The 13,812-nt window shown below is 44.0% G+C and overlaps 1 protein-coding gene across 1 annotated transcript in view; it reads left to right on the forward strand.

Moving 5' to 3' along the window:
- Positions 1-3,735: 3,735 nt before the first annotated feature.
- CNN3 (calponin 3) overlaps positions 3,736-13,812 on the forward strand; it is a 44,591-nt gene continuing 34,514 nt past the window's right edge. Inside the window, exon 1 of the mRNA XM_039485967.1 lies at positions 3,736-3,922. Coding sequence (XP_039341901.1) covers positions 3,866-3,922 — 57 coding nt within the window. The 5' untranslated portion in view covers positions 3,736-3,865. The remainder of the gene's footprint in view (positions 3,923-13,812) is intronic.

The raw sequence follows: 13,812 nt of genomic DNA on the forward strand, positions 1-13,812 counted from the left end.
CTGGGGGCATACACTGTGTCATCCCTGCACAGCTCCCTGGCTCATTCAGTCATTGCAGATGGCCGAGTGAAAGAAAAGGGGGAGAGGAGAGCTCTTCCTGTTCCCAGAAGCTGGTCCACCCTTATGCACTGCAGCAGGCACTCCAGACCTTCCTCTGGGATCTGCTTTAGCCTCCACACTCCAACGCATGCACACAGGGGCAGAAAAATAGCCAGGTTCTGCTCTTGCCTCCACAAGATATTGTGAGGGCAGAAAACATTGTGGTGGTTATGGGTGGGGCAGGAAGATACATAGTCTCTCCTCACCCCAGGTTTCCTGGCACTAGACTACCCCAATCTCCTGGTTCTGCACCCTCAGACAAGTCATTCACAGGACTTCAAAAGCAGACATTCAGAGTCTAGCCCACCTGCTACTTCCCAATTGCTGTTAGGAATCTGTTTATGACTTTACAAATAGTTGCTGATGAAATAATTATGATGTAACAAAGAGGATTGTGAGTTGATGTGGAGAATAACTTTTACTATGTACAAATCCTTTCCCCATACAAATATCCGTAGTAATAAAGAATGTAAACAAATGATGAAAATATAAGAGATTTACATATAATATGCCAGATTCCCCAGTGTGCACCAGCTGGTTTTTACCACTCTAGATGGATTTATAGGTTTATGAGGTTTGTGTTGCCAGAATGGTGCAAAGCAAGCAGAGCATTTTGGTGAATCTAGATCAAATATTTCTTAATACAGTAAAAACAGCAAAGAGTCCTGTGGCACCTTATAGACTAACATAAGTATTGGAGCATGAGCTTTCGTGGGTGAATACTCACTTCGACGGATGCATGTGCATCTTAATACAGTGTTTTCCATATTTTTGCATGAGCCATAAGTACACTACTGATCACAAAATTAAGGACAATTTGAATTTACAATTTGATTGTCCAACATGAAAATGTTTGTCTTTTTATGCATGAAATATGAAATTTGCATAGCAATTCATAAGAAAAGTTTTAAATGTCATTTTAAATGTCATGGATTCCCGCAACCATTTTTGAGTTTAGAAAGAATGGTTGAGAGCATTGTTACAGAAGGTCCTAATTCAACTTTCGTTGAAGTTAATGGACACATTTCCACTGACTTAAATGGGTGTTGAATCAAACCTTTGGAAATTTGTTCCTTGAGGTGCCTGAAAACCAGTCATCCCAAAATCAGTGTCCAAAAAATTAACTGACCTATCTTATCCTTGACCTAAGCCATAATTTCCCTCACCCTATTCTTCAGTTCTCTCCCTTCTCATCTACAGTACAGTCTCTCTAAGATGGCTGAAGGGGTAATTTTCCTGATGAATAGCACAGATGAGTTCTGCTTTCCTTTAATTATGAACAACTCCGGCTGTTTTCCATAGAGGCTTTATAGAGTTGTGCAGTGGTTTAGGTTCAGCTAGTTCATGACACCACAACAAAAAAATCTTTTTCGCTACCCATTGTGTCTCTCAAGACTCTTATGGCCTGATCCAGCTACAGCTGAAACTTTATCGAAAGACTCCCATTAATGTCAACAGGACTTGGATCAGCCCTTTATTTCTATTTATAGTGCTATATTTACAACACAAGATCCAAAACAAGCCACTCTGTCTTGCCAGAAATCAAACAGAAAAAAGTCTCAGCCTGGGCTACTGCCTCTGGGCCCAATCCTGCAAATCTTTATGCACCAAGGCGTACCATCAAGTATTCATCTTTTGACTGAGTTTCTAACTTATTAAATCTGAAATATGTTTAATTTGATATTTATACTATAGATTTTAAGAGCTGTGAAGAAGATGGCAGAAAATTACAAGGCAGAAAAAGATTTTGAATAGCCAGTATGGTATCCTGGGTAGATCAAAAGGACTACTCATCCACAAAGAGATTAGCAGAGGATTGTACAGAGTGAGCTCCCCTAGTTGCACATCTCCAGTAATGGAGATGCTACCTAAGAAGAAGAAGAAATCAAAGTCTATTCTTGGGGTAAATATTCTGCACAGTGGGCTGAATTTAGCCATGTGACTGATTAATACTAACATTGTAGGGTGAGCAGCTGAATGCTTACCTCATTGCATTAAGCTGAATAAGGAGTGACATCAGTGAATGTTATGTGTGCTGAATCGTGCAATACCATAAGCACAGCAGTCTGTGCAGGGGCATAAGCACCTCTGAAACGCCCCAAATTCTTATTCTTTCTTAATCTCATTGCAGTTGTTCTTCCTCTTCTCCTCTGTCTTACCTGCTTCTGAAGTTTTACTTGATTGTGAATTCACTTATTGAAGTTTCAAGATGCCATAGTTACAGAGTGTAAAAATATTTTGGTTTTGTGAGTGACTAGTAGTGACTGTGTAATGGTTTATGTCCTTTTAATCTGGTACCATTATTTTAGATGGCATATCACACCTACTACAGTCTCCTCCAATGGTTGAGCCAGTGGAATTAATCTTTTAATTTAATAGTTAGAAGCCTAGGTTTTTGTAGTCAGGAGTAAGGGCTTACCTCCTTGGGCATGATGTCACCCAAACTGCAAAATATCACTCTCTTCCTTTTCAATTCTTCCTAATTCTTTTGTGCTTTTTTGACATTTTTCCTCTCGTTGTATTGGGGCTTTTCAACCTATTAGCAACTGGGGGCAGGAGCCAGGAATTTCTACTTAGAAGGGCTATAGTGGTTCATCAACTGGAAAGCTGGGAATGAAGTTGTTTGCTGGAGAGGTTGTAGTAAGGCTGGCAACTTGGGGAGTCAGGTTACTTGTCAGAGATGGGAACTTGGTCAGGTTGCTCCTGAGAGGACAGGGTGTGAAATACTCATGAATCCCATGACTGTAGTATTTCACACTTCTTCACAAATCCATGAATATAGAGATGTTGAACTGTGACTGCTTAGGTCCTTAGTCATTATTTCTATTCTTTTTGCATACAGTTGGTGGGCAGGCAACAATGTTAGTTGCATATGTAGCTGTGAAACATCGCAATGGCTCAGCAGAATAGAACTGGCAAAATACAGGTAGATACATATAGCAATCATCATAATTCCAGATGTGAACTGGGTGCTTAGGCTAGTGAGACATTTGGTAAGTCTTTTGAACTAGCCAAGATTTGTCATGGTGGTGAGAGGTACAAGGAGTCTGGCAGAAGATAACAGAATTAAGGCTCCTATTACCCCCCCCCCCCGCCTCCGCCCCCGTAGCTTTGTATCCCTTGAAGTCTTTCTGGGGTCTCATCAAAGCAAGTGATCTCAGACAGCAGACTATGATTTCCGATTTGATTAATAAGTCTCTCTCTGTGTGTAGATAGATGTAGCATGTGTTAAAAATTAGTGGCCGCTTCAGATTCCACAGCAAGGTTCCAGGGCACTGAAATGATTTTTCCATAATGCTGCTGCTGCTGTAAGGTTTGAGCGGCTGCGGATTCTTTCCTGTTGACGTTTCCCCCCAGCCTTGGCAAAGCGGCCGAGCAGACCGATCTCCTGTTACCAGTCCCAACCTGCCCCCTCCCCCTGCTCCCCAGCGCTGCCCTCGCTCCAGCAGGTGCCCACGCTGCACCTCCCCACTTGCATCCAGTCCCCGACCCACCTCCGCCTGCCGGCGTCTCCCGCGGGCCCCCGCCCGCGCCCCTACCAAGCCCCCGGTCCGGACTCCGGATTGGCCCGCGCGCTGCTCCAATGGCGGCGGCGAGGGAGGGGGCTGCGCGCGGGGGGCGGCGGGGCCGCGGCCGGGGGAGGGACTAGAACTTTCCGCCGCGGCCGGGCTGGACTTTCCCCCCGCAGCAGCCCCAGCCAGGAGCGGCGAGCAGAGCGCAGGGAGCGGCCGCCACTCGCCGGGAACACGGACCCTCCGCAGCCGCCATGACTCACTTCAACAAGGGCCCCTCGTACGGGCTCTCCGCCGAGGTCAAGAACAAGGTAGGGGTCGGGCCCGCGCGCGGGCGGTGGGGCCGGGCGCCCCCCAGCGGGCGGGTTCCTCGCTCCCCGCCGGGCTCTTCCCGCGCGGGGCAGGATCCCTCATTGTCTCCCCGGCCTGGCCGGCTCTGATCGCCGCCCATCGCTCCCTCCGCCGGGGCAGGGCGCGGGGCAGCAGTCCCCGGCCCTCGCCCGCCGCCTGGAGCAGGGCTCCCTCCGCGGAGCCGGGTGGGGCGCGCCAGACAAAGGAGGACGAGGCTCCCTCACCGGCCAGGCAGCCAGAGGGGTGCGCCCGCCCCGGGCCGGCGGGAGCAGCTGCTGCGGGTGCCCCTCTGGTCTGCGCTCCGCGAGGCCGTGACCCGCCCGGTCCCGGGGATGGGGAGAGCGAGGGATGCTCCGGGCTACGTGGCTGGAGTCCGGCTCCTTGCTGGTGTTTGTGGCGTGTCTGAGGTGCGCCTCGGGCAGCCCCCTGCTGAGCCCTCTGCCAGCCGAGCGGTGCTTAATGTGTCATGAGGGAGCCCTGGGGCTTGCAGTTAGGTACCAGGGCGTAAGCAATTTTGTTTACTTTCACAACTGATGCGACAAGCCCAGAGGTAGCCGGCGCCTTGAACTGCTGAGCCCAGAGGTGCCGGGGCTCAATCCTGGCAAAAATTAAGGACTTGACAAAATGCCTGACTCTGCCTGACCACTCGGGGCATATTCGTCTAGTCAGTAAAAGTCGTTGTCACACTGAGGAATACGGTGCTTTCAAAGTTAATGTTTCCTCCTAGAGTTTCCTAGGAGCAGCAGACTTACCTAGTTTGTGTCTGTTTGTATCAGTGTGTAATATGCCAGAGCCTTCTTTCTCCTCCGACATTGCGACTCATTCCTTCTACCTAGCTGCATCACTGCTAGTGCCCCCCACCACATCCATGCTTATCCCTTCATTTACTACTATCTACCTCTCCGCCCCATCCCCCAACAGGGCCTTTCCACTCTTGCATATACTCTCCCTCCCCTATCTTTCTAGTCTGCAACTTGCTGAGGGGATGGAATTTCTGATTCACCTTTGTAGCTTTCTCCATTAGATTTGCATACAAACAGACTGTATGAAAGGTGGTGGAGGAGCAGCTGGGTGGTATTTGTCTCCATGTTAATTAGTGAACCCTTTGGTCTGGGAAACGGATGAGAAATCCCCTCTCCTCCCAATAATTCCAGCCCAAAGCTCCAATACATTCCAATCATATTACATCATGGGGTACTGAGGAGAGACCAGCCAGTGGTGGGGGCGCTGTGCACAGAATGCTCATTGTCTCCTCTGCTGCTCCAGCCAAAAGGGGGTGGGTAGAAGAGACGCACAAAGGAGGACTAGGGAGGGTGAGGCCGCAGCAGCTACTGCTGCTGGGGTTTTAGTTTCCATTAGTCTCCTGGGGAAATAAAGCATTTCAGGATTGCCACCATCACATTCATCTCATTGCCTACTGCAAAAAGGCATGCTCCAGTGGCACCTAAGCCACAATAAAATATGTTCCTGTAGTAGTACAATCATGGCAGAGACACATGGTACAGATAATATTAATTCAGCAATTGCTTCTCCTTTTGATAGTGATTTTAATCTGTTTACAAAATGTATGTGAAACTACCTCCCAAAGTACCTATGTTTTGATATTAAAACAGTTCTAACATTACTAGCATGGCTGCTTCTTATAAATTCTTAGACCTCCGAGCAGCGTTTCACTGGTCGTCTTCTGTTGTTTTTGATTTGGTTGTTCTCTCTTTTCCATTATTCTGCTCTGTGAAAGATGCTTTTATTAGTATTCCATTTAAATCAAATCTTAAATGATAGTATTCAGAGCTGAGCAGTTGTTTTGGCACAGGCAAAAATCTTTTCAACACAAAGTACACTACTAACACAACAACCATGTTGCTTACTTCATAACTGGTTGTTTCACTTGTTTGTAAAGTACCAAATCCAGCATCAGACTTGACTTAAATTCTAATATGCTGTTTCATAGTGATTTATAGTCTAGTGGAATCATTAGATGCATGTTTATTTTACACGCAAGATTAGCCCAAAAATACATAGAGGATTTTACAAAACATCCCAAATATAATTTTCTTCCTTGACAGCTATTGACTTTCTAACATAATTATGTTTAGTTACAAACCTTGGGGAATCTGGCTAAGCAGATGCCTATTTCAAGGAGTTTCTTTTAGATTTTTAGAGTTGTGTTTGTCTAGTAAGGTTACGGTAAAATGTATAAAACATTTGAGCATGTTAATTAGAAGAAGTAATGCCTTTCTGTCTGATTAAGGTTCTTGGCTGTTAAAAGAGAAATCATTTTACAAGTTGTGAGTTATGTACATGGAGTAGTAAAGAAGTTTTGTGTTCTTTCTTCCACTTATTGTCATCAACTTCCTTAAACTGAGGAACTTCCCCATGAATGTCAGACTGCAGTCCATAATACTAAAATAGTAAATAAAACTGTGGAACCCATTTCCATAGAGACTTAAATGTTTCACCTTGCTGAGTCCTTGTTATCTGAGTAACGAACTGGTTTCTCTGCTTTCTTCAATAGGATTGTCTTTCCAAAAAGATTCCCTCCATATGCAGCTTACGATTGATTTCTGTTCTGGCTTGTGGCTTCACCCAGTAACGTCTATTAACTCAACACCAACATAAAGGATTTTAGAATGGAGTTAATTTCTCCTTTTTGTAGCACTGGGCATCTGTTCTCAGAATTTTGTCCTTAATGCAGAGATCAAACAGGAGATATTATAGTGCAGCCAGACTTACAGCTTCTTTCCTAAGAGGAATCTTACGTGTGTGAAGTACAGTAGAACCTCAGAGTTATGAACATAAGAGTTACGAGCTGACCAGTCAAGCATACACCTCCTTTGGAACCAGAAGTATGCAATCAGGCAGCAGCAGTGGCAGAGACCTTCCTCCTCTCCCCCCAAAAGCAAATACAGAACCATACTGTGTTAAACATAAACTACTAAAAAGTAAAGAGCCGCATTTTTCTTCTGCACAGTAAAGTTTCAAAGCTGTGTTAAGTCAATGTTCATTTGTAAACTTTTGAAAGAACAACCATAACATTTTGTTCAGAGTTACAAACATTTCACAGTTATGAATAACTTCCATTTCTGAGGGGTTCATAACTCTGAGGTTCTATTGTAGGTCTTCCCTTCATGTAAAGTTCCAGAAGATCAGGAAGAAATGGCTCCTACTAAGGTCCAGGTGGTCCTTTCCTAAAACTTCTTGTGTTTTGGAGAATGAGCTTTGTTCATCAGTTGTTTGATCCATCTTTTTTACTTTAGTGATCCAGTATTGTCTCACCTTTCCAGTCATGCTTTCTAAAAATATTCATGCACATGGCAAACATTCTTTTTCCTTAAATTTTGATACTAGTCTTGTTTTGATGGTTTTCTGAGCTGGGTAGAGAAGTCTCTTGATTTGGTTTTAGTATCTCATTTGGCATTGTAACAGTTTTAAAAGATATTTGTTACTGTTCTGTTTGTAAAATATTTTTTTTAATACCGTCTTGGTGCTCCTAAAGCATTATTTGATTTTTTTAAAGTGTAATTTGGACCTTCAGAAGCTCCATCTACTTTCTGCATTACTAAGCTCTAACTCCATGTTTACTCTGAGAGAACTTGTCTTTTCCCTTTTGTTCCTAACCTCTTAGTCATTATTAATAGGGTGCTTTGCCTCTCTTATGGAAAACATTCCTCCCCCCATTCAAACAGATGTCTTTATAATTGGTGGTAGCAGAGGTATTCAGAGGTCTTGTCTACACAAGAAAATTGTACGGAGTTAGTTAAATCCATGCAACCCTCTTGTGTGGATGCTTTTGTTTCAGTTTACAAGTATCTTCTATCAAGTTAGCTTAAGTTGATTACTTACTGACTTAAGTTAAACTGATAGAAAGTACTCTAAGCAAAATGAGTGCACATAAGGGAGTTAAATCACTTTGTATCAATTTAAATCTGTTTACAACTTTGTGTAGGTAAGGTCTCAGAACAAAGATTGATTCCATATTTTGTGTTTCCTTCAAAAGACTGGACAGAGTATTTCTGTGGTATCAGTAATGAAGTGGGGGCCAAATAAAACTATCCTCGGTCAAGATACAGACTTTGCCTGACATTTTACTTACCCCTCAGTGTACTATTACAAATGAAATGGCTTGCAGTTGGCAGGAGTCTGTGCTTCCACCTTGTGGAAAACATAAGGTGCCAGATAGTGTAGGGGAAAGGGAGGAATTATTTTCTTGCTGGACCAGGGCCATGTACCCATCTCTTTCAAATCTCTCCTCCCCTCTCCCCCACCCCCCGCCTCAACAAAAAAGCAAGCCTCTTCCCCATCCTCGGTATCCAAAAGGCATGAGATCTCTGGGTGTATGGGCATTTACTAATCTAAGTTTTTAGGATGTGTTGACAGACCCCAGCAAATGCCATTATCCAGATGCTATATCTGCTTCTCCTTTCTGCTGGGAGTTATGGGTTTTTTATACTTTTAGACTGTCTAATTTTTCCCCACAACTGAGAAAGGAAGAATAGACACAAAGGGAGTGTGTTGAACTTATTGGGGGGAGTGTGTCTGTAAATTTGGCATGGTATTGTGTTCCCTATATCTTTCTGCAGGGGTGGGCCAGCTTTTTGGCCTGAGGGCTGCATCTGGGTATAGAAATTGTATGGCGGGCCATGAATGCTTACAAAATTCGAGGTTGGGGTGCAGGAGGGGGTGAGGAGTCCGTGTGTGTGTGGGGGGTGGGGGGGGCTCTGAGGTGTGGCTAGAAATGAGGAGTTCAGGCTGTTGGAGGGAGCTTTGGGCTGGGACAGGGAGTTGGGGTGCGGGGGCCAGGGGAGGAGGTGAGGGCTCCGGCTGGGGCTGCAGGCTCTGGGATGGGACTGGGGATGAGGGGTTGGGGGTGAAGGAGGGTTCTCCAGGCTGGGACCAAGGAGTTAGGAGGGGGATTGGGGCTGGGGCAGAAGGTTGGGGCACAGAAGGGGGTTGGGGTGCAGGCTCTGGGGGCAGGCTCCGGGTGGTGTTTACCTCATGCAGTTCCCGGAAGCAGTGGCATGTTCCTCCTCCAGCTCCTATGCAGAGGCGCAGCTGGGCAGCTCTATACACTGCCCCGTCCGCAGGTGCCACCCCTGCAGCTCCCATTGGCCCTGGTTCCCAGCCAATGGGAGCTGCGGGGGCATCACTCAGGGCGGGGGCAGCACACAGAGCCCCCTGGCTGCCCCTACTTGTAGGAGCCGGAAGGGGGACATGCCACTGCTCCCAGGAGTCATGCAGAGCCATGGCACGTGCAGAGCGGGGCAAGCCCCTGACTCCACTCCCTGGCTGGAGTGCTGGAGCAGGACAAGCTTCCACCCCTGCTAGCCGGTAGGAGCTTGAGGGCCAGATTAAAATGTCTGAAGGGCCCAATATGGTCCCCGGGCTGTAGTTTGCCCACCCCTGTCTTGCTGCCACTTTCTATACTGTGCTTGGCAAAAACCATCAGCTCCAGCAGGAAATTGACACAAAAATAGTCTTTCTGACCCATGTGAACGGTACTAAGCTTCAGTTATCCTGTCTGCAGCTGTGACCTTGAAAGGGCAAGTGCAAGGATGCAGGAGTGTGTGTGTGAATTGTTTTAATTTTAAGTTGCAGATTGGTAGCTAGAAGAAGCTTGGAAATAAAACATCTTCCCCATTTTGAAAGTGTGCAGGAGTGGAACATTGCCTCTGTCTCTCTCCCGAGGAGAAAACTTGAAGGAGTTTAAGTAAAAATTTGGCCTGAATAATGCCAAGAAGTTTGACTTTGTTTCTCCTGCAACAGCTGACAGAGAATGTTGTAGGTTGTGATATCTTCAGTTATTGTAGGGAAAACCCAACCTTGAATTCAGTTCTTTGCCCACAAGTGACCTTTTTCTGAATATTTAAACTTGCAATTTTTATTTTTATTACCTACTTAGGAGTTTCTTTTTAAAGCTTTAGGGTTAGTGATTTAGGAGTGGGTTAGAGTCTTGGGTGCCTCCAGCTGTACTGGTTGGCCCTCTTTCCTCTCCCCCACCTTCACCGAAACTCAAATATCGTTGCTCTACTTATTTAAAAAATAAACTATATGCTTCTGTATATCTTTTCCTTCTCCTCCCACACTATATACTTCTGCTTCCATGTTGTTTCAGTTGCCTTGCCTAATTTTCTTATAGCAACAGAGGATTGCACATGTGCTGCTGCACACAGTACATCTCTAGTAGCATCACCTAGAGGAGTGTAATGAAAATGAATAGCATGTAGGTTTGAGGCCTAGTCTTCACTAGTGGGGGGGGGGATCAATCTAAGTTATGCAACTTCAGCTACTTGAATAACATAGCTGAAGTCAACGTATTTAGATCTACTTAGTGTCTTCACTGCGGTAAGTTGACTGACGCTCTCCTGTTGACTCCGGCTACGCTTCTCGCTCAGGTGGAGTACCGGAGTCGACAGGAGAGCGCTCAGTGGTTGATTTATTGTGTCTTCCCTAGACGCGATAAATCAACCCCTGTTGGATCGATCGCTCCGGAGGTAAGTGTAGACATGCCCTCACTGTGCTCATATTGTTGTCTCTCTGGGTGAGTTGTGTGCAAAGGTATAGGAGATCTTCTGCAGCGGTGATCTAAAAATGTAGGATTTCTGCAGTCTAGTTTGTCCCTCCATTGTGTGAGGTAAATGCATATGTTAACACCTATAAAACACGCAAATGATCTTAATTACAATGTTAAAATTCAAACATTTTCAGTTTGAATTATAGTCCAAGTCTTTTTTTGTTTCCTTTGTATGGAGAATAAATTAAATCTGCCATCATAGAACTCTTTTTGTAAAAGAGATTACAAATTAAGTGCAATATTCCTTTATAAAACCCAAAGATATTTCAGAGTACGTAGTGATGTGATGTTCTTACGATCAGATAACTGGAATCAAGTCTCATTATTTTCATCTGACAGTAGCTCTTTAAAATGGATAAACATTTACTAGTTACTCTCAATCAAACTGATGTTTAATACTAAAAAAATTACTCCTTGTCTCAGTTCTGTAGTTTGTTTCCCAAGGAACTATGAAACTCTCTGGATCCGTGTGTGAAAGGAATTGAAATACTTAAACTCCAGACTTTTTGGTAATAGGGCACTGCGGTGGAAATAATTCTGTGGTTGTAAAGTATCTTTGTGATTTGTTAGGGGACTTCTTTAAATCTAATATTCGTATCTATTAATCGTAAGTGTCTCTATTCTCCCTATTAGCAGTTACTCCTAAGCATTCTCTGCATTAACTGATACATAGGGATTATGGAATATTGACCGGAGCATTTTTATTCACTTTAGTGGAAGCATAGCAATGTGCAATATTTGAGTGCAGTGAACCCAGCGCAGGAAGAAGTGATGCATAATTATAAGCATATTCTTGGAGAGAATGATTCAGCAAGAAACAAGTTACAAAATATAGATATCGTGGTGGTATAGTGAAACCATAGCTAAGTTTGCATTCTGTTAATGCAGTTAGCTGACACTGTCCAAAGTATGTGCACTAATTATATACATTTACATCACTAATGTTAAAAGTTTGTATATATTTTCTGACTTGACGTTAAGGTGAATTTCCACAGGTCCATGTAGCTAAACAAGTGAATTGTCAGAGTAACATAGCTTACATAGAATATTCTAGCTAGTCACTTTCACTCTTTCTATACTTTGGCTGTGTACACACTACAGCTTAGGTTGGTATAAGTTACATCGCTCAGGGGTGTGAATAAGCCACCCCTCTGAGTGATGTAAGCTACACTGACCTAAGTGCTGGTATGGACAGTGCTATGTTGGTGGGAGAGCTTCTCCCATTGACTTAATTACTCCAGCCCCCTCTAGCAGTTGTAGCCAAGTAAACGAGAGAGCTCATTTCTGTCAGCTTAGAGCAGGGGTAGTAAAAGTTTTATTGGAAATTGGGGATGATTTAGAACAGTAGGTCTCAATCAGGGATATGGATACCCATGGGAGTATCCAGAGGTCTTCCAGGGGATACATCAACTCATCTACGTATTTGCCTAGTTTTGCCACAGGCTACATAAAAAGCACTAGCTAAGTCAGTACAAACTAAAATTTCATACAGATGACTTGTTTATACTGCTCTATATACTGTACACTGAAATGTAAGTACAATATTTATATTCCAGTTGATTTATTTTCTAATTATATGTTAAAAGTGAGAATGTAAGCAATTTTTCAGTAATAATGCGCTGTGACCCCCCCCCCCCTACACACACACAGCAAGCAGGAGGTTCCCAGGAGCAGCTCCAAGGCAGAGGGCAGGAGCAGCACAGCAGTGTGGGGAGGACAGCTGAGCTGCCCGGCAATTGATAGCCTGCTGGGCGGCTGCCACACAGGGAACTTAGGGGAGCGGGGAGCTGATATGGGGGCTGCCGGTCCACCCTGGTTCCAAGCCCCCACCAGCTAGCTCCAACAGGCTGTTCTTTCTGCAAGCAGTGGACAAAGCAGGTGGCTGCCAAACAACATTATAAAGGAGCATTGCACAACTTTAAACGAGCATGTTCTCTAATTGATCAGCAATGTAACAACGTTAACCAGGACGACTTTAAGTGAGGAGTTATTGTATTGGTCAGAATGATGGGAAGTGATATCAGTGGCCTATCCATTGTCAAGTTTTGCATAGGCAGCACAGCAAAGAAGAGTTTTTAATTGTGACGTCAACCTTTGCTCCACTCAGTTTCTAGTTTTTACTGCCCATCAGTCAGCTTTTCCTTTGTACACCTTTGTGCTTTCTCTCATGCTGCCCCTCATGTATATGAAATTCCTGGGGGAAAAAATGATTCAGGCACTACCTTACTCCCCTTCAAATACTTCCTTAAAACTCACTTCTGCCCACTATGCTTACAGAAATCTTCCTGCTGACTACAACTTGGCAGGTGATGAGAAATGACCACCCTCTCCACTGCCTTCCTTTTTTGTTAATCAACTACTACTAACCCCCCTGCTCCTGCCATGCCATTTCACTTCATCCTTCACTTTACCTCCATTAGAAAGAACCCCACCTTGACAAAACATGTAACTAATGAAATCATGCCAATCTCCACCATGTTCCTTTGCATGGATATCTCTGACTCCAACCCATTGTCTATCCTTGTCTTTTTTAGATGTTCCAGAGAACTTACCCGATGGCCACTTTTTGCTGGCCACTGTCTAAATACAATGGGACCCCAATTCTGAATGCCTTTGGGTACTCCTATAAATGTTTAATACTAAAATGTTAATATATGAACCAGACCTACTATAAAGTACTAAGCCAGTTGTAGCAAAAGCTGGTTGGCGTTCAGAGTCGACGACCCATATTTGTGATTACACTCATGTTGTGACACCCGACTGTTTGGCCAGAGCAATGTGGCAATGTTTGTGCTAAGCCAAAGACTAATCTCATTTGAAATGAAATAAATAGGAACTTCACAGATTTGAAAAGTACAAAGAACCTTATTAGTATCACACCCTACATTAATTAATAGAATTATCAAACAATTCCTGAAATTGTTGAGGGACACTTGAGTTGGACACAGTAAAATGGTGACTGTAAAGTTCTTAAGGTTGCCAATATAGGACAGACAATCAGAATTAAGTTTCTAAACAGTTTGACTTTTCCCAGAAAGCTTCAGCCAATCATTGAATAAACTAGTTTTGATGTCATGAGGTTTCCTTAATTAAAAAAAAAAAAGTCTCTTGAAGAACTGACCATTTTGAACTCCCATGAACTCTGATTTGAAATACTGAACTCCTTACTCCTTTAGATGACCAATATGTACTTAAGTTTTAACAAAATAATTGTCCAATAAAATAAATTTAATATTTATTGCAATAACTTAACTATTCATTTGACTAGTCCCCCAAAGT

The sequence above is a fragment of the Mauremys reevesii genome, linkage group 8 (genome assembly GCF_016161935.1).
Source record: "Mauremys reevesii isolate NIE-2019 linkage group 8, ASM1616193v1, whole genome shotgun sequence".
Classification (NCBI taxonomy): Eukaryota; Metazoa; Chordata; order Testudines; family Geoemydidae; genus Mauremys; species Mauremys reevesii.